This window comes from Trachemys scripta, chromosome 13 (genome assembly GCF_013100865.1).
Source record: "Trachemys scripta elegans isolate TJP31775 chromosome 13, CAS_Tse_1.0, whole genome shotgun sequence".
NCBI classification, from domain to species: domain Eukaryota; kingdom Metazoa; phylum Chordata; order Testudines; family Emydidae; genus Trachemys; species Trachemys scripta.
This window is the reverse complement of record NC_048310.1, coordinates 40,395,969-40,423,492: the sequence shown is the minus strand read 5'-3', so window position 1 is coordinate 40,423,492 and position 27,524 is coordinate 40,395,969. Positions and strand designations below refer to the sequence as shown.

The 27,524-nt window shown below is 51.5% G+C and overlaps 1 protein-coding gene across 1 annotated transcript in view; it reads left to right on the top strand.

The window, feature by feature from the left end:
- Positions 1–27,208, top strand: part of AARS1 (alanyl-tRNA synthetase 1) — a 39,256-nt gene extending 12,048 nt beyond the window's left edge. Inside the window, exons 8-21 of the mRNA XM_034788359.1 lie at positions 964–1,072; positions 1,192–1,342; positions 1,945–2,069; positions 4,095–4,239; positions 5,000–5,178; positions 6,795–6,908; positions 7,905–8,111; positions 9,371–9,555; positions 9,635–9,743; positions 10,842–10,955; positions 11,454–11,573; positions 13,111–13,197; positions 17,031–17,144; positions 26,596–27,208. Coding sequence (XP_034644250.1) covers positions 964–1,072; positions 1,192–1,342; positions 1,945–2,069; positions 4,095–4,239; positions 5,000–5,178; positions 6,795–6,908; positions 7,905–8,111; positions 9,371–9,555; positions 9,635–9,743; positions 10,842–10,955; positions 11,454–11,573; positions 13,111–13,197; positions 17,031–17,144; positions 26,596–26,781 — 1,945 coding nt within the window. The 3' untranslated portion in view covers positions 26,782–27,208. The remainder of the gene's footprint in view (positions 1–963; positions 1,073–1,191; positions 1,343–1,944; positions 2,070–4,094; positions 4,240–4,999; positions 5,179–6,794; positions 6,909–7,904; positions 8,112–9,370; positions 9,556–9,634; positions 9,744–10,841; positions 10,956–11,453; positions 11,574–13,110; positions 13,198–17,030; positions 17,145–26,595) is intronic.
- Positions 27,209–27,524: the final 316 nt, after the last annotated feature.

The following is a 27,524-nucleotide window of genomic DNA, read 5'->3' as shown; positions in this document are numbered from 1 at the left end:
CTAGAAAGGGACCTGGGTGTCAAAGCAGTGAGACTTAGGATGTCAGGAATGGGGTGGAGAATAACACTGAAAGTAGTAAAATGCCTTGATGTAAATGAAAGGTGTGGTCTTGTCTGTCACTGGTCACCCTATCTCATTGCAGAACTAGAGAGGTGGTCAGAGAAGAGTGATGAGAATGATCAATGGCCTGGAAAAACTCTCATGTGACGAGTGATTGGAAAAACTGGGATTGTTACCTGAGCAAAGAGAGAGAGCAAAGGGGATGCAGTAGAAGTATGGAAAATACTGACTGTTCTAGAGAAGGTAGATCCAGTAGTTCTGGTGTCTGTGTCTCATAACACAAGAACAAGGGGACATTGAATAAAATTAAAAGGAAGAAAATTCAATACTAATAGAAGGAAATATTTTTCTACGCAGTGCATAATTAGACTGTGGAACTCATGAACACAGGAAGTCTGTGAGGCCAAGAATTTAGCAAGGTTCAAAAAGGCATTGGACACTTATACAGATATCAAGAATAGCCAGAGTGATCATAATTACTGATCCCAACATTTTGGGACGGGATGTGAAACCTTATGCTGCTGGGCGGAAGCTAGGCTCTAACTAATAGAGGGCAGATTATCTCCCATCTATTACTGTAGGGATTTTACACCTTCCTCTGATGGACCTAGGCTCTGATGCAGCCTGGCGCATGTTCGTGTCTCTCCCAGCTGTGCTGATGCCCCTCAGTCCTGACACCTAGCCCCTCTGCTGTTCTAGTCCTGCTTCCCACACTCTTCCAGCGCACCTCATCTCCCACCCACAGGAGCTGAGGGCGTGGATTCCAAAACTAGGTGGGAGGAGCTGAGAAAGAGGCCCTCAGTCGCATTGCCCATGGTTAGCTGCTGGTGGATCCCACTGGCAGGAGGGGAGAGGGGTGTAACATCGGAGTGAGGATCCCCTTTCTCTGCGCTGTTCCTGCAGGTATGTTCTGAGAAGGATTCTCCGGCGGGCCGTGCGCTATTCCCACGAGAAGCTCAATGCCCCCAAGGGCTTCTTCGCCTCACTGGTCGACGTCGTGGTGCAGTCGCTGGTAGGTCCCTTTGCTGCACAGTAACTGCATGAGACTCCAAGGTTGTGCATGGTTGGAGACTCCATCCACTGTCTGATGCTGATCTCTGCTCTTAATGGCGGCTACTTCTGTGTCTGCAGGGCGACGCGTTCCCCGAGCTAAAGAAGGACCCGTATATGGTGAAGGATATCATCAATGAAGAAGAGGTTCAGTTCCTGAAAACGCTCAGTAGAGGGCGCCGCATCCTGGACAGGAAGATCCAGAGCTTGGGAGGCAGTAAAACGATCCCTGGTAAGGTTTGTTTTCACTCCTTTCATGCTGAATGAGGCTTCCAGGGAATCCTCCTGCCCCGACACACCAGCTGTGTCCGGTGGAAATCTGCTACTGAGTCGTTCAGGGCTCAGCTGGGCTGCCTGTGAATTTAGCAGGGTGAAAGGTGTCAGATTGATGGTACTGGAGACTGAAGCCCTCTATCACAGCGGGGGCAGCTGCAGAGTGAGCCCCCCCGGGCACCATCCTGCCACGGGCTCACCTGTGACCTACAAGATGATCCCGTCTCCATGGCCTGTTCAGTCCTTGGGCTCTCTGATGCGGCTGCCAACAATTGGTTCCTGTTCTGGTGGGTGGCGACATCTTACTGTGGACAGCTGTCTGCTAGGGACTGGACTGAGATCCACCTACGGGTGTCCTGCAGGCTGTGACCCCGGCACTGTGACCGCTGACTGGCAGTGCCCATTAGCCAGGCATATCTCCAAGGTCCACTGCCGAGTCTCGTAGGCTTCCCCGTTAGCTGAGGAAGTGTCCCAGGCCCTTTGGGAGCTGGTTTTCTCCAGGTGGGAGGGTTCTGATGGAGGAGCAGTGGGAGACCTGACTGATCTGTTTCTTCTCTCAAGGGGACACTGCCTGGCTGTTATACGACACCTATGGTTTCCCCGTGGATCTCACTGGACTCATTGCCGAGGAGAAGGGCCTCACTGTGGACATGGAAGGCTTCGAGGAAGAGCGGAAGATGGCTCAGGTAAAGACCAGCCCCTCTGCGTTGACCCTACTACAAGGAGCAGGTGGGGGCACAGGTGTGGGAGGACTCCTTTGTTAGTGGTTTAAAGGGACAACACTCTGCGCCTTTACAACAGGGCGTCTCCTAGGAAACCTGACTCTGAGCACCCTGGGCCATGTTGCTGGGTCCTGGGGCAGGCTGGGGCAAAGCACAGGAAGTCTGGCTGGAGGGCAGATCCTGAGGGTGCAGCCTCATTTGCATGGAGAAACACTGGGCACCTCTGCCTCCTACCAGGGTGCCTAGCTCCTTGCCAGCTCTCATGGAGCTTTTTTCCCCACTGCCCTCCTGAAGGCTGAATTCCCGGAAGTAAACAGTGAGCAGGTTGCATGAGAATCAGCCCTGCTATCACAAACCTTCACGGGGGGCTGTGCAGATGTCGTGTGGCTTTCCTTCCTTCTTTCTCGTGATCTCAGCAATCGGGAGCACCATGTTGTCCACACAGACTCCAAACCTCCTCCTCTGTGAGGTTATGGGAAACCTGCCTTTCATCTGCCCTGGCCTGTGTCCCCCTTGGGCTCTATCTGTCCCACGTCACAGGTTCTTCTGAAAATATGCCCTCTTGTGTTCATCCCATTGCTGCCTGAAGCAGACTCACTGATTAGATTTCTGTAGGCTGGGCTAAGACTTCTTCAACAGAGGAATAACAGTGGGGGTGTAGCCAACAGCAATCTCTGTGTAGATGGGTCTCTAGGTCTGGGTTCTCAAACTTACTTTCTGAGGCCCCCCAACATGCTATTAAAAACTCCAGACCCAGCAGGAGGGGGCGAGGCCTCCAGGCTTCTGCCCTGAAGGTACTGGAGCTCGGGACTTCTGCCTTATAGGGCACCGGGGTTCGGGGACCCTCTGAAATTAGCTCGTCGGCCCCTGGTTGTGAACCACTGCTCTACATGGATCTGGGACTCATGCCACGTAATGCTGCATTTATGGGACTGGGAAGACACCTGGATCATCCTGCCAGCGCCTGTCTCTGCATGAAGGGGGGGAAAGGGGAAACTTACTGCACCTCGGTTCTACAACGTCCAGTGCAAGAGTGCTCCATGCACCCTCATCCTGAGACTAGATCCAAGATGCCCTGGTTTTAATCTACCCTATAGTAATAGGCCTTATTTACAGGAGAGTTTCTAAGAGACTCTCTCCCCCTCCCCCCGTTACTGTAGGCTGGTGCAGCCTTGCTTGTGGGGAGCACTGGTGTAGGCAGGCTTCAGGCCATGCTGTGTGATCTAGGCATGCTCTGAATGCAGCTGAGCTATCTGATGGTTAGAACCCTAGCGCTCTGCCTAGACCTGTGGTCCCGTCATTGGAATCAGCATGGAAGCTGCACCAGGGCCAGAGAAACGGGGAGCCCCCCGCCCCCAATCACTAGTGTAGACAAAGCTCCTACAAATCCAGCTGTGTTCTTCATGCTACCCGCTGAGCACCTTCTAGGTGCTTCAGTAGCGCAGAGCTAGGCACTGTGGGTCCTGCACAGCCAGTGCAGTATTGGATTCACAGCTTGGCTGCTTTGCATTGCAGCTGACTTGCAGTAGAGCAGGCGCGGGATGAGCAGAACTCTCGCTAGCCCCCCCTTTAGCAATAGCTGAGTAGCGGTGCAGGGAGCGCCCCACAGTGGGTGGATGGGATTGCTACTGAAGTGCTGTCATGGCTGTCGTGCTGCCAGTCATCCTGCTTCAGAGCATCCTTCACCTGGTGGCCTTCAGGGGGACAGAACGTGGATCCCTGCCATCCCACTGGATTCTTGCCTCCTCAGTTTCTTGGCAGACTCGCTGTGAATGAGGAAAGCTGTGAATATCGGTGTGTTTGATGCAGGGCTACAGCATAGACTAGACTTGGCCCACGATGTCGGGTGTCCCTTCTGCCCCAGTCATGCCTCCAGCCCTGCATGTGCTGCTAAAGCCCAACCAGCTGATGCACAAGGATTGGATCCCTATGGCAGTGCTAAGGGATCTTCTCCCTGCCCCTAACGCTTCCACCCGTTGCCATTCTCAGCTGAAGTCTCAGGGCAAGGGAGATGGGGCGGAAGACCTCATCATGCTGGACATCTATGCTATTGAAGAGCTCCGCACCCGGGGACTGGAGGTGACCGACGACTCGCCTAAATACAACTACACGTCGGATCCCAGTGGTGTCTACGGTATGTGACAAAGTGTCCTCCAGATGGTTCCCCTGCTCCTAGCCTCGCTTCGTGGGTCTTGCATGGGGTCAGGCCTGGAGGCTAGTCTGTGGACTCTGCCGTAGCTTGCAGCGAAGGTGCCTTTGTGTCTTCCTGCATCTCACGCCTGCCCGGTGATTGGCTGGCAACCTTTAGGGCTGAGGGAGGAGAGAGAACCATGGCGGGCTGACAGCTGCCAACAGAGGCAGGTGGAGGATAGTGCAAATCAGAGGGGCAAATCCACTGCCTGGCAGGAGAAGACACTGACTGTTTGGAGACACGGAAACCTTTTAAAGGGAACCGATTTCTCTGGCTGCTCTAGGGACTGTCCAGCTCATACGCTCCCTGCCTGATCATTGGGACCCCCTAGTGGTTCCTTTTCACCCCAGCTTTGTATCTGGGCATCCCTGGATTCCCCGGTATCTTGGTCCATTACTGAGCCCTGGGCCTGCTCCCTGAGGCGCCCTGGTCATGGATCAGGGCCCCGTTGTGCTCTGTGCCGTACGGACACAACACAAAGGCAGCCCCTGCCCCACAGAGCTGACCACCCCAGCGATTTCCCCACCCCAGCTAAATGTCCCACTGCAGGTTCCACTCAGTGTTCTTCCTTCACATCTTGTCTTAAACTGTTAAGCAACCGCTCCAGCACTCCAGAAGTGGCTGCTGGGCATGTGTGTCTATGGCTATGTGTAAATGGCTGGGATTGTCGTCTCACTGACCTTGCCTCTCCCACCGGCGACAGAGTTTGAGAGCCCAGTGGCCACTGTGCAAGCAATCCGCAGGGAGAAGAGGTTTGTGGAGGAAGTATCCACGGGCCAGGAGTGTGGCATAGTGCTGGACAAGAGCTGCTTCTACGCCGAGCAGGGCGGTCAGATCTATGACGAGGGCTACCTGGTCAAGGACAACGACAGCAGCGAGGATGTAAGTGGGACCAGGCACCTGTGTGCTGACGTACAAACAGAACCACTCCCTGAGTGCCATTCTTGGGAAAGAAGGGTGAAAAGACAGTGGGGCTGGGACAGGGAGGGAGAGGAAGGGTGGTGCGGTGGATAGTGTTTTGGCCTAGGCTGTGGGAGACCCAGTTTCAATTCCTTGCTCAGCCACAGGGACCACAGACAATCACTTAGGCTCTCAGTTCCCCATCTGTACAATCATAGAAGGCTGGAAGAGATCTCAAGAGGTCATCTGCGCAAAGGCAGGACCATTAAACCTAGATCAGCCCTGACAGGTGTTTGTCCAACCGGTTCTTCAAAACCTCCATGGGGATTCCACAACCAGCCTTGGACACCTGTTCCAGAGCTTAGCTACCCTTTGAGTTAGAAAGTTTTTCCTAATACTAGCATTGACCCCCTACTTGGTAAGGCAACTCCCATCTTTTCATGTGCTGTGTATTTATACTTGCCTACTGTATTTTCCACTCCTTGCATCTGATGTGGGTTTTAGCCCACGAAAGCTTATGCCCAAATAAATTGGTTAGTCTCTAAGGTGCCCCAAGTACTCCTCGTTGTTTTTCCTAATACTGTATTGAACCTATATCTCCCTTGCTGCAGATTAAGCCCTGTATTTCTTGTTCTACCCCCAGGGAAGATGGAGCACAATTGATCACCATTCTCTTTGTACCAACCTTTAACATAACTTGAAGACTGTTATCAAGTCCTCCCCTCCCATACCCCCAGCTTTCCTTTCTGCCCACTTTCTTTAACCATTTCTCATAGGTCAGGCTTTCTGAACCTTTGATCACTTTCGTTGCTCCCCTCTGGACTCTCTCCGGTTTGTCCACGTCTTTCTTAAAGCACGGTGCCCAGACTGGGACACAGTACTCCATTGCTGAGCACAGGACAACCATTTCCCACGTTTTACATACCACAGTCTTGCTAATACACCTCAGAATGACATTTGCCTTTTTTGCGAGTGCATCATGTTGCTGATTCAGATTCAATTTGTGATCCACTAGAACCCCCCTAGATGCTTTCCAGCAGTATGACTGCCTGGCCAGGTGTCCCCATTTTGTAGCTATTCATTTGATTTATTTATTTTTCCTGCCAAAGTGAAGTAGTTTGCACTATTGAATTTAATCCTGTCGATGCCAATGGGGAGACTAGCCCTGACCTGCCTCCCAGGGGTGTGTGCAGGTAAACGGTACAGATGATCGAGTGCTCACATGTGATGGAGGCCAAATCTGCAGGCCCCCCCTTTGGCTCTTTGTCCGTGATCCTGACCTGCCGAGCGGTAATGGCCGATTGTTCAGTGATTTGAATCGGGGCTTAACTGAGCTCTGCACTGCACTCCCCAGAGCCACCTTTCCTCCTTGGTCTTAATTTAATTTTCTGGTTCCCTGTTTGTCCCCCACTCCCACTGCAACTGTCAGTCCCCAGAGAGAGCTGGCCGACCCATGCTACCATGCTGCTCATGCTACCAGAGAGGCCTGTGTTCCTGGGACTTACTCTTCTGGGGGCTTTTCAGTTGCCATCCAGGATGCTGGGTGGAATAATAACGACAATTCCCCTGCTGTCTGTGCTCTCCCCCATCTGGTACAGAAAACGGAGTTCACAGTGAAGAACGTGCAGATCCGGGGGGGCTATGTGCTTCACATAGGAATGGTCTACGGGAGCCTGAAAGTGGGAGACCAAGTCCGTCTGTATATTGACGAGGTGAGTTAGAGTAATGCTACGGTGAGTGACACCATCTCTCTTTTCCGTGAGAGATCGGTGTCTCCTTTTCTTCCACCATTCTGAGGCCACTGCCTGCTCCCACCAGGGCATCCCAGCAGATGTCATTTAGTAGAGCTAAGGTTGAGCCACGAGTCCCCCAGGAGCTGGCGGCTGGAATTTGTGTTCTGCCCTAAAGAGTTAATGCGATGGGGGTTAGACTGGGGCACTAGTGAAATCCTGGCTAGGAAGGGATTGTCCAGCTGCCCTGGTCTCTACGAGGTTTCAGTTACATAAGGACATAAGAACGGCCATACTGGGTCAGACCAAAGGTCTGTATCCTGTCTTCTGACAGTGGCCAATGCCAGGTGCCCAGAGGGAATGAACAGAACAAATAACCATCAAGTGATCCATCCCCTGTCGCTCATTCCCAGCTTCTGGCAAACGAGGCTGGGGACACCGTCCCTGCCCATCCTGGCTAATAGCCATTGATGGACCTGTCCCTCCATGAACTTATCCAGTTCTTTTTTGAAGAAATTTTTCTTTCTCTCGGGTGTCTTCAATGTTGGTAGAAGATACTTGGTTGAACCCTAGCATGTAAAATCTTCTTCTCTCCTGTACATGGGCAGCCTGCCATGCCCTGTGCACTCCCCCCACTGTGCCTCGCCCCGTCCACGGCCTCTCACCAAGCACCGCCAACCAGCGGGACAGTTGGGGAGATGATCTCTGTGACAGGGGTCCTGGGAACTGGATTGAGACTGTTTTCCTTGATGCTGGTCCCAGAGCAGCCTCAAGACAGAAGCTGCTTTTGATCTCTCCATCCTGCGTTGGCCCAGATTTCTCTTGAAGCAGAACTGATTTGTAGCTGTAACCTCCTGCTTCTCTGTCCCATGGATAGTCAGTTCTCACTGGGCTGGGCCAACGGTGTGTAAGCAGGGGGCACGTGGCAGCCCCTCCAACAGAGCCCTTTAATAATTGCTTTCCCTCTGCTCCCTGCAGCCAAGGCGGAGACCCATCATGAGCAACCACACTGCCACCCACATCCTCAACTTTGCCCTGCGCTCGGTGCTGGGGGACGCTGACCAGAGAGGGTCCCTGGTTGCCCCAGACAGGCTGCGATTTGACTTCACTGCCAGGGGAGCCATGTCCACCCAGGAGATCAAGAAAACAGAAGAGATTGCCAACCAAATGATAAAGGAAGCCAAGGTGTGCTCAGGGGAGAGGGTGCTTGCTGGAGGACTCTGATGGTGGGACCGCAGGCTCAGCTTGCCAGTGTGCTCGGTCCATTGAGTTAACCCTCCGCCTCACTCCCCTGTGGTGGTGGTGGTGATGCTACACGCAGACTCCTTCTCTACCTCCTAAACCTGGGCCAAGTGGAGAATCAGGGCATTAATTTGCAGAAAAAATGGGGCTGATGTTGAGTGGGGCAGGCAGAAGGACACGTGCTGCCTTGACAGCCCAGTTCCTTATTGTCCCACCCTCTTGACTGTCAGCTGTGCAGTGTGAGCAAGTGTGGAATTGGCTGACCAGAGCAGATCAAGGATCCCCATTGTCTCCTCACAGCAGATCACCCTGCATGGCTCTGCCCGTGTTTCATGGGTAGAGGTTTCATCTCAGACATGACCTGAATATCTCCTGCTACGGGAGCTGGCTCTCTGTCTTCTAGCTGCATGCCCTTCATGTTAGATTGGGTCTGGAGGTGGCCAGTGTTGATCTGTAATGTGGCACAGTCCTGAGCGGGATGCAATGGTACTGCAAAGCTGAGAGCATGAGGATCATGTTCTCAGCAAGAGACGTTCCTCAAGTGTGTGTCAATGTGCATCCCATCCTAGGGATACCTGCACCCCGTGTTTCAGAGCGGCTTCTTTCTCATAGCACTGCTATTGAGTGAGAGCCACACTGAGTACAACATCTCAAAGAACCACAGTCACTGGAGGGTAAGGAGCTGCTCTTTGTTGGCCTCTTTGGTGTAAACTCAGATTTCCTGGTAAGATGTGGCCTTATTTTCACGGGAAAATACAGGTTTAAACTGAACTCTGGGAGCCTCATCAATATTTCCCAGAATATAAATTGGCTGTTCTTTATTCACTGCACCTGTTGTCAGTGTACATGACATGTCTTTGGTGGGCTGGCCAGTAGAGTACTCATGGTCACTGTTCTCCAGGTTTGGAAAAGCACACAGGTGTCACTGGATCATTGATGAGCCATTAGCCATAGGCTAATTTGGATGCTGAAATCTGTCAGGCTATGACTCTAACTCTAAGCAGCGGTTAGCACAGAACGGGTGTTATGTCTGAGGAGAAGGTGTGAGAGTTGAGGCTGCTCACCCAGAGACAAATCCAACTGTTGCTTGTTGAAAATGAGATGAGAAGTTCTGATGCTTTGGTTACAGCTGTTAACCTGTATCTGCATTTCTGTCTGTGCTGGCAGTGCCCATCTGATTCCCCTTGCTTTGACCTCCCCAGACTGTGTATGCCAAGGATTGCCCTCTGGCAGCAGCAAAAGCTATCCAGGGCCTACGGGCTGTGTTTGATGAGACCTACCCCGATCCCGTGCGTGTCGTCTCCATTGGCATCCCCGTGGAGGACATGCTGGCCGATCCCTCCAGTGCCGCTGGCTCCATCACTTCCGTCGAGTTCTGTGGAGGGACGTGAGTATCTGAATAGAAAGAGGATGGGGAGGCAGTGATAGGATTTTTAGCCATCTTACCTTGTCTGTTCTTTCCAAAGACACCTGCAGAACTCAAGCCATGCTGGCCCTTTTGTGATTGCCTCTGAAGAAGCGATTGCTAAAGGCATCCGGAGGATAGTTGCAATCACTGGTGCTGAGGCGCTGAAGGTAAGTGGAGAGAGAAGTGGGATCATTGTGAAATCCAAGTATAGTGAGTAGCCTCCTGGAGCATGTGCGTGTGGCAATCTGATCGTGGACAAGAGATTTTCATCTGTATTAAAGATTAAGAGCCAGATCCTCCACTGGGTTTAAATGGTCCTTGCACCGCTGACTCCACTGGGGTGATACCACTGAGCATTTGACCCCAGGTGCCTGCAGCATTTACAGCTTCTAACTTTAGCTTCAGAGCTGCAGGCCCGGTGGGGGAAGCGAGTGATGCCCTTGCAGATCTAGGAGAACTGGGTGGGAGGTTCCCTGGCCAGGCCTCCAGCCAGAGGGTGGAGCTGGGGAGCCTTGCATGCAATACTGTTGCACACCCTCCAGCTGTGTCAGTCAGACTGGCAGTGCAACAGGAGTGATTACAGTGTCTGATTTCCTGCCAGGCCATGCCAAGCCAGGTTGGTGGGAGGAAGGATGGCAAAGAGTGGTGAAAGGGGTGAGAGAAATGGAGAAGAAATGCTTCCTGCTAGCTTTGTAGTGGCTGCACTTCCATGCTTGGGCTGGTGTCTTATGGGACGATGCTTTCCCAGGGAAGTAGTTCAGCTCTTGGTATGATAGATCTGTAAGTGTTCTCTGCGCTTACTGAGCAAATGGCACAAAGAACACGGCCCTGGAGCAGAGCTGTGGAGACAGAGCTCTTGGGACAACCACTATATTGTCAGCTGCAATTAATTATGTGAACAAAGACTAAACATCACAAGAGTTCCAGTCCTTGTGCTGGGCAGTGTAAACTGGTCCCCAGCTGGTGTCAAGAGGGTGTTTTCTCCCAGGGTCAGTGAGGTGCATCTTTGTGGGGTTTAATGGCTTTCTCTGAAGCATCTGACATAGGCCAGTACTAGGAGGGGAGTGGCAGGTACTGGGTGTGAGATTGGCTAATAGACAAGCACCACCTTCTTGAGCTCTGCTGCTGAGAGATCTTCATTGTAGCTCCCTGTGGAAACATCTCTCTCTCGCGGGTTGTATTTCTGTCCTTTGTCGCATGGTGTTGGACAGCCCAGTGCTCGGTAGCCCTCCAATGGAGCTAAGAACTGAATTCTGCTCTCTCAGGCACTCAGGAATGCGGACAGCCTCATGAAATCGCTCTCTGCCCTGGATGCCAAAGTGAAGGTCCAGACTGCTCCCAACAAGGACGTGCAGAAGGAGATTGCAGACCTCAGTGAGGTGGGTTGGGACCCCGCCCCTCCAGGAGCGTTGCATCAGACTGGCAGAAGCAGAGAAGAGAGAGATGCCTTAGCCTGGGTTCTTAAATCAAAGCAAGTCACTTAGCAGTTGGGGCCCAAGGGTACATGAGACCTGTGTCTAGTGCCTAAAGTGCTGCTTGGGAAATCCAGGTTCAATTCCCTGCTCTGCCAACGTCCCTGGATCTCTGTGCCTCAGTCCCCACTATTCCAATAACAGTAATAGCCCTGTCCTGCCTCACACTGGTGTTGAGGGGCTAAATCTGCTAGAGATTGGGAGGCACTGGGACAGTACGGTGATGGAGGCCACAGAAGTATCCTAGGTGTCTCATGTGTGACGTTGGGAAGGGAGTTTCTTGCTGGGTGCTCTGCTTGAGTGGCTTTTTGGGTTTAAAGCCAGTTCATTAGGGTGGGGAGCACAGAAACCTCGGCCTCCTGTTGTGATAGGCCATGAGCCTGAACCCCCCTCTTCTGCTTCCAGACACTGGCTACCGCAGTTATCCCACAGTGGCAGAAGGATGAGCTGAGAGAGGCGCTCAGAGCACTGAAGAAGGTTATGGATGACCTGGACCGCACAAGCAAAGCAGACGTCCAGAAACGAGTGAGCCCGTTAGCCCAGCTGGATAACGCTGGTGGGATGGGGGTTATGGTGGACATCCGTGTGGCCTCTGCTTCCTGCTCCCAACCCAAATAAATGTATGCTGCTCTCCTCCCTGTGGAAGGGGCCTGCGCTGCCTAAATGTGGGGGTCTAGCTGGCACCCACCTTTTCCAGTCAAGGTCTCTGTTTGTTTTGCCCCATGCCTCTGCAGCTACCTCATGGGGGTGAGGTTGGACAGTCCTCTGTAACAGTAATAAATGTATTCAGCTGACCACCAGGGGTGCTGTTGGACAGAAAGGTGGGCGAGCCACCTTAGTTCCTGGAAAATGCTTCAGGGCCAGCCGAGGGCCTGATGTGGGGTATTCATGGGTTGCAGCTGAATGGAGTGGTAGTTATTGCTTCTGACTCCACGTGGTAACTGGTGACTGCATTGGGGAGGCTGTGTACAGCACAACCTTCTCTTGGGTCACATACACAGATCGTCCTCTGCACATGCTCAGGGGTTGCATTGCACTCCTGGCTGGCCAGAGGTGAAAGTAAGCCAGTACGGTGTACCGGCAAAAGCCAGTACCCCGTGCCGGACTGCGCTGGCCTCCGCGGCGGGGATTTAAAGGGCTCTGGCGGCCGGGCTGGGGCGGGGATTTAAAGGGCTCTGGGCTGCCCGCAGCCGTGGGGAGCTCTGAGCCCTTTAAATCCCGGCCCCAGCCCAGCCGCCAGAGCCCTTTAAATCCCCGCCGCGGAGGCCAGCGCAGTCCGGCACGGGGTACTGGCTTTTGCCGGTACACCGTACTGGCTTACTTTCACCTCTGGCCAGCCAGGAGTGCAATGCAACCCCTGAGCATGTGCAGAGGTGAAAGTAAGCCAGTACGGTGTACCGGCAAAAGCCAGTACCCCGTGCCGGACTGCGCTGGCCTCCGCGGCGGGGATTTAAAGGGCTCTGGCGGCTGGGCTGGGGCCGGGATTTAAAGGGCTCAGAGCTCCCCACGGCTGCGGGCAGCCCAGAGCCCTTTAAATCCCCGCCCCAGCCCGGCAAGGCTCGGGGTTCCCCGCAGCCGCGGGAGCTCCGGCCCCTTTAAATCCTGCTCACAGCTCTGGTCACTGGAGCTGCAGGGGGGATTTAAAGGGCCTGGAGCTCCGCGGCGGCCAGAGCCCCGGGCCCTTTAATTTGCCCCTGAGCCCCGGGGGCTCCCAGCCACCTCTGCAGCTGGGAGCCCCAGGTTGATTTAAAGGCCCTGGGGCTCCTAGCCACAGCCGGTGCCCCAGGGCCTTTAAATCTTGAGAGGCCCTGCCTCGTCCGGTTGAGACCACGCCCCTCAGGACTCCGGCAGTACCGGTAAGTCCTGTAAATTACTTTCAGCCCTGTGGCTGGCCCAGTGTTTGGGTCCGTGCAGGATTGGGGTGGAGTGATCAGGGAGGGGAATGGGGAGGTGGGGAGTTCCAGCTGGCAGAGGTTTGAAATCTTTCCCTGTCACTAGTGGACCTCCCGTGTCCAAGCGACATGCACCGATTTACAGTCTGACTCGCCGCTTATTCTCGCAGGTGCTGGAGAAGACCAAGCAGCTCATTGACAGTCATCCGAACCAGCCACTGGTGGTCCTGGAATTGGAGAGTGGAGCTTCAGCAAAGGTAACCCAGCTCCCAGGGCAGAACAGCCTCTCCAGGCCCCTCTGTACACACGGAACCTAGCCTTTGGATTTGTGCTCTGGGCAGGCGGACACTTCCGCAGCGTACTCATTACATAGCCGGTTTGAGAGCCTCCATCTTGGGGCACACACTAGGGTGGGGAGTGGTGTGTGCTGCTGTTCACGTGCTGGGTCTCTGCACCCCTCCTTCTGGGTTAACTAAGCCCACCCTAAACATAACCAGAATGGTGAGGATCTCCGTTACTTGTCCTTCTAGCTCTCCTCTGCTTCCACATCCCAGCTTCCAGACTCTGGCTGCGGATGGGGATCCCTTCAAAAATCTCTCAATGACTTTCCTAAGTGACCCCAGTAAGGGTAGCCCAAGGAGGTAGCTAGAATAAGGGAAATACAGGCTGGAAACATTTCTGAACAGGAAGATTTGTAGAGAAGCAGCGGAAGTTCTGTCACATGGGACACTGAAAACTAGCCAGATGAGTACAGTGTGTCTTGTGCTGGCCCCCAGGCAGGGACTAGGTGGAGCCTAGGACAAGCGCAAGGGAAGAGTGGAGTGTCATTCTCCAGCTCTGATTTCTTGGATTCTGTAGCCTGTCCAGCTGGTTTTGTTACAGGCGGGAGCAAGCTTGTTTCCCATCCCCCTCCATCTCAAGTAGCCATGAGCTGAATCCATTCTTTCGTCTTTGCGGCGCTTGTTTGGCTGTGCTGGTTGAGTGAGCTCTACCACTGACAAGCACCAGTCGTAAATGGACAGTCGTGGTAAACGAGGCTGCAGCCATCCACTTTGAATGCCCCTGTTAAACTTCTCCATGGACAGCCTCCCAGCTCTTCTCGTTCCAGCCATCCCTCCTGTCAGTTTCAGGGTAACTGCACCTGCTTTCCCCCCTCTGGTCCCAGGAGGCCACTTCCATCTCCCAGCCATCACCTCTCCTGGGCGGAGACCTGCATTGTACTCCCTCCTGACCAGGGGACCTTTAAGGCTGCACTCCTCCCTGCCTACACTGTGCTATTGCCAGCAAACCAGACTGCCTACAAGGCTGCACTTTGCCTCCTCTCCAGAGGATAGGCCCGGTGCATTGCCTGCAGTTATAAGTTAGCATGCAGCATTACAGAGAAATCCTATTTACAAAAACAAAAACCCATAGGCACTGGAGGTCACCCCAACTCCAGTCTCAGGCTCTAGTAGGTGTCAGTCCTTCAGAACCCACAACTGGGTTTTCCCTGTAGTGACAAGTTCATAACTGTCTCTGACTCCAAACCAGAACCAGGCTGGCAGTTCAGAGGCCCGAGCTGTATAAAGCAATGGCTGATCTCCAGTCTCTGGTAACAGGTGATCAGCAGGCAATGACCCATGCCTTAGATCCTAGCTTCCAAAGGCTGGGATTTTCCATAACTGGAGATGGAGGAAATTGTAGTAACCTGCCCTTGGGAGTCTGCAGGAAATCTACTGAAGACTTCTTGTCCCCAGAGTCCAGTGTTTGGCACATTTTCAATATAGTCCTTGGAGCTCCCAGGTCTCCCCACCGATCTTGAGAGACGTCCAATCCCGGCTCACAATAAGACATCGAGTTAATAGCTTTCAAAGATATTGCCGGAAATTGCCCTATGTGTCACAGCTCCAGCCACCCACTTACACAGCCCTCGTCTCCATAGTATCTGCAGGCCTGTTGGTTTCTGTGGGGAAGTAGAACATTGTTCTAGATCTAGAATTCTCTTCTGGGGCCATTACTGCGATCTGCACGGCATCTCCCTTGCTATGTTCCATTACCAGAGTCCAGGACCTTTCTGCATTGCGCTGCTGGCATGTCCCTTGTGTAGTAATGCGCTGGGGGATGGCGCACACAGTGGGATTACAGACATCACATCCTGACCGTGCCCCCTGGGCTGGCAGCATCTCACAGTACAGCTGGAGCCATGTGCATCAGCTTATCCACACACACAGCCTGTCCTGGGAGTTCTGTAAATACACCAGATCTTTCTCCGAGTGAGGGAGCTCCATCTCCTTTGGAAAGACTTTGTGCCTGGTGCTCAGGGACTTGTTTCTTGCCAGTCCATGCAGCCTCTCTGCTCCCACCCTCCATGCAGCCCACTTCTGCTGACTAATCATAGAATCGTAGGACTGGAAGGGACCTCGAGAAGTCATCTAGTCCAGTTCCCTGCTCTCATGGCAGGACTAAGTATTATCTAGACCATCCCTGACAGGTGTTTGTCCAACCTGCTCTTAAAAATCTGGAGATTCCACAACCTCCCTATGCAATTTATTTCAGTGCTTAGCCACCTTGACAGGACATTTTTCCTAATGTCCAACCTAAACTTCCCTTGTTGCAATTTAAGCCCATTGCTTCTTGTCCTATCCTCAGAGGTTAAGGAGAACAATTTTTCTCCCTCTTCTTTGTAACAACCTTTTATGTACTTGAAAACTGTTATCAGGTCCCCTCTTTCTTCTCTTCTCCAGTCTGAAAAAATTAGGTTTGTTTAATCTTCCCTCATAGCTGGTTTCTAGACCTTTTAATCATTTTTGTTGCTCTTCTCTGGACTTTCTCCAGTTTGTCCACATCTTTCATGAAATGTGGTGCCCAGAACTGGACACAATATTCCAGCTGAGACCTAATCAACACAGAGTAGAGCAGAAGAATTACTTCTTGTGTTTTGCTTACAAGACTCATGCTGATTATATCCCAGAACGTTTGCTTTTTTTGCAACAGTGTTACACTGTTGACTCATTTAGATTATGGTCCACTATGACCCCCAGATCCCTTTCCACAGTGCTCCTTCCTAGGCAGTCATTTCCCATTTTGCATGTGCGCAACTGATTGTTCCTTCCTAAGTGGAGTACTTTGCATTTGTCCTTGAATTTCAGGCCATTTCTCCAGTTTGTCTGGGGGCCACTACAGGATTTTTTGAATTTTAATCCTATCCTCCAAAGCACTTGCAGCTCCTCCCAGCTTGGTATCGTCCACAAACTTTATAAGTGTTCTCTCTATGCCATTATCTAAATCATTGATGAAGATATTGAACAGAACTGGACCTAGAACTGTGGGACCCCATTTGATATGCCCTTCCAGCTTGACTGTGAACCACCGATAACTACTCTCTGGGAATGGTTTTCCAATCAGTTATGCACCCACCTTACAGTAGCTCCATCCAGGTTGTATTTCCTTAGTTTGTGAGACAGTATCAAAAGCCTTACTTAAGTCAAGATATACCACATTTACCACTTCCCTCTATCCAGAAAGCTCTTTGACAGGGTAACAAGCTATCAAGTTGGTTTGACACGATTTGTTCTTGACAAATCCATGCTGTTACTTACCACCTTACTATCTTCTAGGTGTTTATAAAACGATTGCTTAGTGATTTGCTCCATTATCTTTCCGAGTACTGAAGTTAAGCTAAGTGGTCTGTAATTCCCCAGGTTTTCCTTAGTCACCTTTTTATAGCTTGGCACTATATTTGCCCTTTTCAGTCCTCTGGAATCTCTCCCATCTTCCATGACTTTTCAGAGATAACCACTAATGGCTCAGACATCTCCTCAGTCAGCTCCTTGAGTATTCTAGGTATCACTTTTCAGGTCCTGCAGCCTGAGTGCTGCAGAGGTGCTGCTTCGAGGCAAAATGCATGAGGAAGATCTTGATCCAGTATCTTGGCCTGGTAATGGCTTGTGTCAAGTTATCTTCAGGGCCACTGGGGACTGTCCTGGTTGGGGCTGCAGAGTAATCTGTGTGGGAGCCTGCAATGTGCAGTGTATTCTGAGGCCAGGTGGAAGGTATGCTGGGATGGACTGGTTCTTGCCATGACTCTCTGTATATATGTGTCACTCCACAGGCCCTGAATGAATCTCTGAAGCTATTCAAGGCTTATTCCCCTCAGACTGCGGCCATGCTCTTCTCAGTGGATAATGAAGCTGGAAAGATCACCTGCTTATGCCAAGTACCTCAGGTAGTACCGTGTGTGCGCGCGCATCCATGCGCCCAACCCTGCAGCCATTCAAATGGAGGGTTAGAGCACTCACCACCAGCTGGGGGCCACTACAGGATTCCTGCATCCCTCATGCACAGGGGTGTCCACCATGTTTAAAAAAAAAAAAAAAAAAAATCCTGAGAAGATATACCTATCTCATAGAACTGGAAGGGACCCTGAAAGGTCATCGAGTCCAGCCCCCTGCCTTCACTAGCAGGACCAAGTACTGATTTTGCCCCAGATCCCTAAGTGGCCCCCTCAAGGATTGAACTCACAACCCTGGGTTTAGCAGGCCAATGCTCAAACCACTGAGCTATCCCTCCCCCCAGTGGTTCCCAAACTGTGGGGGGCACAGAGGAAGGTTTGAACTCTGTGCAGCAGATATTCCATGAGTGAGAGCTCCCTGCTGTTCCAGTGAGGAACGTGTCTACCGGCTGCTTTGCTTGGCACTTTAATTCTGTGCCAGTGGTCCCTAGATCTGCCTGGGCGGGAACCGGGTCAGGCACAAGGTGCAGAAGGGATGCCATACTGAAGAATAGCTTCAGTAACTTGGTCCAATTTAAGGACAAACTTCCTGGGTAGTTTCAGGGATATACAATGGGGGTTATTCAGAAACAGCTATTCTGGAATAACACCACATGCAGACACTCTTCATCTGGAATAAGAGGGCCTTGTTGCTAGTGTAGTCTAACCCACTTTGAAAGCTGTTCCTGAAAACCTCTGTGTAGACAAGCCTTCAGAGTGAAATCGCTCTGGATCAGGCTCATGGCCATTCATTAGATGAATTCCACTCACCTCTCTTCTGTTCCCTGTTTCCCATGACACACTTTCCCCTCCCCCGCCCCCCTTTGTTCAGTTGGCTCTCACTTCCCTATCACTGATATTATCTTGTATATATTGGGGCCCAGCATCTCCCTCTGCCCTTTCACCCTGGATGCTGTATTTATAGACCATGTGAAGTACTGGGCTTCTCGTCCCTGTGACAAAGTGGGACTGTTCTTAATGTTTCCTCTGAATACTGTGTGGGTGCCTCAGTTTTCCCTATGCATTTCTTAAGTCTCTAGGTGGTGGGATAAAGGCCAGTGTGCATAAATCACTGACATTCTGTCTCCCTGGCAACAAATGGCCAGGGCCCTCCCCCCCTGCAAGGAAATAGCTAAAGGTGAACAAAGAGATCAGTTGACCTCCTGGCCAGGGAAAGAGACAAAGCCCAGAGAAGGAGGGGCTGGAGGGGGTTTTCAGTTTGGAGCTGGCTTGGGACTAGGAGTGAGGGCAGACGGGGGTGTCTGGCTCGCGGGATCCCAGAATGGACCCGGCCGAGGGGTCCGGTTCGCTGTACCTACAAGCTCTCTTAGACCGTGTTCCTGTCATCTAATAAACCTCTGTTTTACTGGCTGGCTTAAGAGTCACGTCTGACTGTGAAGTGGGGGTGCAGGACCCTCTGACTTCCCCAGGACCCCACCTGGGTGGACTCGCTGTGGGAAGCGCACAGAGGGGCATATGCTGAATGCTCCCAGGAGAGACCCAGGAGGTGAAGCTATGTGAGCTGCTTGCCCTGAAGACAGTCTGCTCCATGGGAGAGGAGGCTCCCCAAAATCCTGACTGGCTTTGTGGGGAGCAGTTCCAGAGCATCGCCCGGGGACTCTGTGACATCCTCCAACCCCTCTTTTCTCTCCATGGGATGCCTGTAACGTAAACCAGTGGTTCTCAACCAGGGGTACGCAGAGGTCTTCCAGGGATACAGCAACTCATCTGGATATTTGCCTAGTTTTACAACAGGCGACATAAAAAGCACTAGTGAAGTCAGTACAAACTAAAATTCTTCTTTGAGTAGTGTCCCTGTAGGTGCTCCACTTCAGGTGTTGGTGAGTCCTTGCGCCGCAGGTCGGAGATTTTAGGTAGCAGTGCTCGGGTCGCGCATGCGCAGTAGTCTTGCGGTGACGTTGGCACCTCCTTCTCAACCATCCTCCGCTGCAGACAGAGCGCAGCGGCAGTGCTGCCTCTTCATTTTTCTCCTTCTAGAAATAAATTTAGTTTTAGATCAGGGGTCGGCAACCTACGGCAAGTGTGCCAAAGTTGATTTTTCTTGGCATGCGGCGTGGGCTGAGCCGCTCAGCCCCGCCGCCACTCTGGAGTTTCCGCTGCCAGTTGCCGGCTCCTGCAGGACCCGCCGCGGGTCCAACTCAGCACCCGCTGCTGGCCTGGGGGGGAAGGAACCCCAGGCTGGCAGCGGGCTGAGACCCCAGTTGGCAGGGGCCGCTGGTGAAAACCCCAGAGTCGCGGTGGGCTGAGCCGCTCAGCCCGCCCCGGTCTGGAGTTCCCGCTGCCGGCTCCTGCCAGCCGGGTCCCCGTGGGTCCAACTCAGCACCCACTGCTTGCCTGGGGTTCCTTCCCCCAGGCTGGCAGCGGGCTGAGATCCCAGTTGGCAGGAGCCTGCAGCCGAAACCCCAGAGCGGGGGTCGGGCTGAGCCGCTCAGCCTGCCCTGCTTTGGAGTTCCCGCTGCCGGCTCCTGCCAGCCGGGGTCCCCGCGGGTCCAATTCAGCACCTGCTGCTGGCCTGGGGGGGAAGGAACCCCAGGCTGGCAGCGGGCTGAGACCTCAGCTGGCAGGAGCTGGGGGCAGAAACCCCAGAGTGGCGGCAGGCCGAGCCAGTCGCTGCTCTGGGGTTCTGGCTGCTGGCCCCTCGCCAGCAGGGGTCTCTACCATGTAGCTCCACTCACCTTGCTTTCGGTTGGAGGCTCTCTTGCAGACAGGGTCCAGGCCTCCAGCCCTGCTCAGGCCTACCAGCCACCTACTCCACTCACCTCAGCTGCCAGTCTTGGTTTCCAGCCCTTGCTCATCCTGCTTTCGGGCCTGGAATCCCAGCAGGCCACCCTTTACATACAACAGTAGTTTGGTTATATATTATAGACGTATAGAGAGACCTTCTAAAAAACGTTAAAATGTATTACCGGCACGCGAAGCCTTAAATTAGAGTGTATCAATGAAGATTCGGCACACCACTGCTGAAAGGTTGCCGACCCCTGTTTTAGATTGTAGTTATATAGTTCTTAGATACATAGACTGTTAATTAGTCAGTTATTCAAAGAAAAAATTTCTTGAGGGAGACCCATATCCCCCAGAAATGTGCTTATTGTAGCAACCTAAAGGGTAGGGCAAGGCGTGACCAAGGTCTCCGCCTCAAGATGATTTTGATGGAAAAATATCTTCAGCTTCCTCAGGAAACCAAATCCACATCAGCAGAGCTCTCTGAGCAAAACCTCTAATAACGGGAGTGCTCAGTCTTCCAAACCATCTAGGAAATGAGCTGCGATACCCCCCCCCCCCCCTCCCCTCCAGGAAAGGGAACACTCAGAAAAAGAAGAGGTCCCCAGTGAGATTGGTATCCTCGGTGCCGAGCTCATCTAAAGCGAGAACCTTTGAGGCTCCGGAGAATTGGCCCCTTGTGGACCTCTGCCGAGCCCCGCTGCACCGACATGGAATCGAAACGTCATGCCTCCTCCACAGCACTGACCACTCCAATGCAGAACTCAGCACCGAGACCAGTTCCTCTGGCAATGCTGCCACCGTCGGCATCAACTCATTCATCAGCACCGGCAGACAGATCGAGAATGGCGCTGACTGTCTCGATAAAGGTGGACCACAATAATGGCACGACACCGACCACATCTGCACCACTGCAGTTTCTGCATCAGAAAGACATAGCGGTCTCAACGGTACCGCAGTCACTGCTGCTCGTCCCCGAGCAATCACCGGGCCAACGAACGGAGCAGCTCCTCACATCGCCTGCCTCAGTCTCTCTACAGTGATGAAGAGGGAGGATGCAGAGGGTAGCCAGTTCTCCTCATAGCATTCTTCGCCTACAGAGAGACCACCTCCATGGGAAGCTGCCAGAACCAATCCCTGCCAATCTCATGAGATGCAACAATGGTATGGGCAACCCTGATTCTGCCCACCACCACCTTTCCCTATGCAGTGGCCTCCCTGGGACCCCTGGGCGGCGTATAGAGCCCACTATAGTAGATCCTCTACCCCAGCCCGACAGGAAATTCATTCTCCTCCACCTTCCCCGAGCAAGGAAACATCGGAGGCACTTGAAGGGGTGGCAGAAGAAGAGGAAGAAATTTCAGAACAGGAACAGAAAGGCATTTCACCAGCTCATAACTCATCTTCCTCACCTGATGAGGCTGTCATACCACCACCTCCAAGTACAACAGATGACCTGAAACCGTTTCAGGACCTCTTCAAAAGAGTAGAGGCCAGCCAGGACATTCTGCTTGAGAAGGTGCAAGAGAACCAGCACAAGCTGCTACAAATATTGCAGACATCTACTTCATCAAAAATTGCACTTCCTATCAATGATGCCATTATGGAGCTGGCAGAGAATATATGGCAGATCCCTGCAACTGTACCGCCTACCAGTAAAAGGGCTGACAGAAAGTACTTTGTACCAGCAAAAGGGATGGACTTCCTTTTCTCCCACCTACAACCCAACTCCCTGGTGGTTGAAGCTGCCAACCATCGCAGCAAACTACCTCAATTCCGCTCCACCCCCCAGGATAAGGAGCACAAAAGATTAGACCTTTTTGGTCATCAAGTGTAATCATCATCCACGCTCCAATTCAGGGTTGCCAATTACTCAGTCCTCCTGGCAAAATACAACTTTGATAACTATAGCAAGCTGCAAGGCTTTCTAGAGGCCCTTCCAGAGGACAAACGTCCCCAGTTCACTGCCATCATGAACAAGGGAGAGATAATTGCCTATACGACTCTACAAGCCTCAATGGATGTAGCAGACACTGCTGCACGAACAACGGCCATAGCTGTCGTAATATGTAAAGCATCTTAGTTAGTCATCAGGGATCCCAAAAGAGCTCCAAGGGAAGGTGGAGGACTTTCCGTTTGACCAGGAAAAGCTCTTCTGCACATAAACGGATGAGGTCTTACACACGATGAAAGGTTCTCGGGCCACCCTGTGCACATTAGGCATATACACTCCGCCTACTAAGCGACGCTGGTATACACCATACCAGAAAGGTAGAGACACATATTTCCAACACCCACAACAACAGCAATTTGATCACAACAGAAACAAACAACGTCCACAAAGACGTAGGGCTCCACAGAACAAGTCCTAGTCTTCTCAAACATCTGCAACCGAGCCACAGTTTTGAAGTCTTGGTTGAGGGTCTGAATGACCTCCCCCACAGTACAGTGCTGCTAGACACTCCTACCCCAACTTTTGGCCACCGCCTGCGCCCATTTTACTATGCTTGGGCAGCAATAACAATGAACCAATGGGTACTGGAGATCATAAGATCGGGTTATGCCATTCCTGTCCCTCTTCAGGGGTCCTTCTTACAAGCACTTTTTACAACAGGAAGTGAACCATCTCCTACAATTTGGTGCCGAGGAGCAAGTTCCAAATCAATACAAAGGGAAGGGTTTTTACTCCCATTATTTTTTCACCAAAAAGAAAATCAGTGGATGGAGACCCATCTTAGACCTTCAGAAACTCAACAAATTTGTGCGCAGTCACAGATTCAAGATGGTCACACTGGCCACAGTTATCCCTACACTAGACGGGGGGACTGGTTTTCAGCCTTCTATCTCCAAGATGCCTATTTCCATATTACCATACACCCGGCTCACAGATGATTCTTAAGATTCTCTGTAGGGTCCAACCACTACCAATACCGAGTACTACCCTTTGGTACCCTTTCCACTGCCCCTCAAGTTTTTTCAAAAACCTCTGTGGTAGTGACGCGGCCCACTTACAAAGGAGAGGAATGATTATCTTCCTGTACCTAGACGATTGCCTACTGAAAGGTACGACTTGGGAAGACGCAACACACAGGGTACAGCCAGCCATCTAACTGTTCCACACACTAAGATTGCAGATAAATATACAGAAATCTACTTTGAACCTGACACAACTACTGGAATTCATCAGGGCCTACCGCGATTCCACACAGGCCAGAGCAATGCTGCCCAACCACAGGTTCATAAATTTAACTAATCTCATATTGACAGTCACCAGCAGCCCACAAACGTTTGTGAGGACTTGCCTACAACTACTAGGTCATGTGGCGGCCACGACGTTCGTCGTGCACCATGCGAGACGACATATGCCTACAGGGCTGGCTGAGCACTGTGTACAAGTCCAGCAAACACTCTCTAAACAAGAAAGTGACACTACCCTCAAAGGTCATTGCGTCAGTACACTGGTGGACGAAACCAGAAAACATCTGCACAGGGATCCCTTTCCAACAGGACCCTCCATCACTAATAATCCTGACCGACGCGTCCCTGGTAGGATGTGGTGCTTACTTAGACCAACACGCCATACAAGGCAAGTGGTCAGCAGCGGAAACTCAACTCCACATCAATCTCCTGGAGCTCCGAGCAGTATACAATGCGTGTCGACACTTTCTCCCGATCATACAGAACAAATCAATCCGCATACTGACCGACAACATAACATGCATGTTCTATATCAATCGACAAAGAGGAGTTCGCTCCCATTCTCTCTGCACAGAAGCCCTGAAATTGTGGAACTAGTGCATTCGCCCCAACATAACCATTGTGGCATCACCTTCCGGGGTGTCAGAACACAACAGCGGACAGGTTAAGCAGACACTTCTCCGAGGAACACAAATGGGAAATACATGAATGTCCTTAAACTGGCTATCCATCCATAGACCTGTTTGCATCAGCAGCAAAGCACAAGTGCCCACTCTTCTGCTCCAGAGGGGGACTAGTACCCAAGTCACTAGGGAACGCCTTTCTCATATGGTGGAACACATCACTCCTGTATGCATTCCCACAATACCTCTAATCCCACGAGTTATTCACAAGATACAGGCCGACAGAGCGCACACATTCTGATTGTTCCCACTTGGCCCAGACAGACTTGGTTCCCTTACCTGTCGCACCTAACAGTGTGTGCTTCATGACCTCTTCCATTGTGGATGGATCGCCTCTCACAGAATGGAGGCTGGACTCTCCATCCGAATCTGGCGAAACTCCACCTCAAAACATGGCTCCTACATGGTTCCAACGTAGCTAATCAGACTGTTCAGAAAGAGTGAAACAGCTGTTGTTAAATAGCAGGAGATTTAGCCCTTGACATACCTACCTCTAGAAATGGAAGAGATTCTCACTATGGTGCCAACAAAAACTAACTGCAGTCACGGCGCCCTACTGATCATATTAGATTATATATTAGAACTCAGAAGAATCGGGCTTAGCCATAAGCTCGGTCAAAGTATGCCTAGCAGCCTTTACAACCTTTCACCATAAGATGGAGGGAACGCCAGTCTTCGCTCACCCAACCACTAGATGCTTCCTCGTTGTTACACGGAACATGCACCCAGAAGTCCGACAACCGGCACCACCAGGGGACTTGAATCATGTACCAAATGCCTTACGAGAGCACTTTTTGAACCACTGTCGCCCTGTTCACTCCTTCATACGTCTATGAAAGTTGTGTTTTGGTAGCGATCACAGCAGCCAGATGAGTCAGCGAAATCAGGGCACTTATGGCTGAACCTCCTTACACTGTGTTCACTAAAGACAAAATCATCTTACAACCACACACCCACGTTTTTTACCGAAAGTAGCGACGTCCTTTCATGTAAATCAAACCATACACCTACCCACGCTTTACCCTGAACCACACGGGGATACACAAGAGGCTGTCCTACATACACTAGATGTCAGATGAGCCATAGTGTTCTATTTAGACAGAACCAAACCCTTCCGCAAATCCCCAAGCCTGTGTATCTCCATAACAGAGCGATATTGCCCAGCCCTTGGAGCATTCTATCTAAATGGAGCGCTACCTGTATCCAACTTTGCTACCAGTTGCACAACAAGGAACCTCCACCAGGCATCCGATCCCATTCTACCTGTGCCATGGCTACATCCATAGCCTTCCTGAACAATGTCCCTCTAATCGATATATGTGGGGCAGCCACGTGGGCATAAGAGCACATCTTTGCAAAACACTATGTCATCACCCAGTGCACTATGTTGGATGCTATACTAGGCCTTACTGTGCTCTCTGCTACAACATACAACTCCCAAGCCCCTACCGTCCACAGTGGGGCACTGCTTTATAGACACCTAAAGTGGAGCAACCACAGGGACACTACTTGAAGTAGTTATTCACGTTGTGCAGTAACGATGGCTCTTCGAGATCTGTGTCCCTGTGGGTGATCCACTACCTGCCCTCCCCCCCCCCCCCCCCACTTCGGAGTTTGTACCTCGAGCTCCACAGTAAAGAAGGAACTGAAAGGGTTGGGTCATGTGCATGCTACATGAGGCGCTAACAACACCGAGAGACGATACTGCGCATGCATGACCAGACCGAGCACTGCTACCTAAAATCTCCGATTTGCAGTGCAAGGACGCACCGACACCTAAAGTGGAGCACCCACAGGGGGAAACATCTCGAAGAACCATCGTTACTGCACAAGGTAACTACTTCTTTCATACAGACAATGACTTGTTTATACTGCTCTATACCCTATACACTGAACTGTAAGTACAAGGAAATATTTCTTCACACAACGCACAGTCAGCCTGTGGAACGCTGTGCCAGAGGACATCATGAAGGCCAAGACTATAATGGGATTCAAAAAAGAACTAGATAAGTTCATGGAGGATAGGTCCATCAATGGCTATTAGCCAGGATGGGCAGGGGTGGTGTCCATAGCCTCTGTTTGCCAGAAGCTGGGAATGAGCAACAGGGAAAGGATCACTTGATGATTCTCTGTTCTGTTCATTCCCTCTGGGGCACCTGGCATTGGTCACTGTCAGAAGACAGGCTACTGGGCTAGATGGAGGGATAGCTCAGTGGTTTGAGCATTGGCCTGCTAAACCCAGGATTGTGAGTTCAGTCCTTGAGGGGGCCATTTAGGGAACTGGGGTAAAAATCGGAATTGGTCCTGCTTTGAGCAGGGGGTTGGGTTAGATGACTGCCTGAGGTCCCTTTCAACCCTGATATTCTATGATTCTATAATGGACCAGTGGTCTGACTCAGTATGGCTGTTCTTAATATTTATATTCCAATTGATTTTTTTTATAATTAGATGGTCAAAATGAGAAAGTAAGCAATTTTTCAGTACTAGTGGCTATGCCACTTTTGTATTTTCATGTCTGATTTTGGAAGCAAGTAGTTTTTAAGTGAGGTAAAACTTGGGGTATGCAACACAAATCAGACTCCTGAAAGGGGTACAGTAGTCTGAGCCACTGATGTAAACAAAGATGGGGGCTCTTTGCCTGCTTGGAAAAGACAGCTCCTTCAACCCCTGGCACTGTCAGCCACAGCACAGAGCCTGGAAATCCTGCCTTCCCCCAGCCGGCACTGGAATTGACTCCAAACTTCGCTGTCTTTATAATAATCTGAACTCTTTTGCTTTTCCAGGAGGCAGCCAACAAGGGGCTGAAGGCCAACCAGTGGGTGCAGGAGGTGTCGGGGCTGATGGATGGCAAAGGTGGTGGGAAAGATGTCTCTGCCCAGGCTACGGGCAAGAATGTTGGCTGCTTAGAGAAGGCTCTGAAACTGGCCACAGACTTTGCCAGGCTCCACCTGGGCGAGTTGAAGAACTGACCTAATGCCCTGCACTGGCTCATGGCACATAAGGGAATGCTCTCCACTCCCTCCTCATTCTCATCAGCCTGGCTGATAGGTTACAGTTTACTCTAATGGAGTCTGCAGAGGCAGATGTTGCACATCATTCCGTCTGAATCCATTTTAGCAGAATCATGCCGTAGTGCTCAAAACAAGGGCTAGAGAGCCAGCAACTTGTGTCCTAATCCAGCTCTGAGGTCTCCTGGTGTGGCCATGGTTAAGTCACTTCATTTTCACCCCTCTGTCGCTGTTCCTTGACTAAAATCGAGCTGATAATACCGACCTACTTCCCAGGGCTGCTGTGAGGATTAACTAGTTAATGTAAAGTCTGCAGAGCACAGTCCAATGTGCTAAATATCAGTAAATATTGTCAACCTTCTAATAAATTAAAATGCATCAAAACCAAGAGTCTGTGCATACCAACCTCCCCTTTCTGTTACAACCACTGGAAGCATGAGCTGTACTGAGAATGGGTGTTGGAGCTGGGCTCCAAGCTGCTAGAGTATTTTGTCCCTCACCTCTGTTACCCAGCTGTAGATAATGGGGGAAGCTCTTTACTCAGTTCATTGACAATATTAATATTGCATTAATCTAAGCTGCTGTAGTTATATCACCCTCCTGCCCTTAAGCTGGGCAAACCTCCCTCTGCTTGGACCTGTGAGCACTAGGCTTAGTGTTAATAAAATGACAGATGCAGTGAGTGCTGTGAACTTAAAGGATTG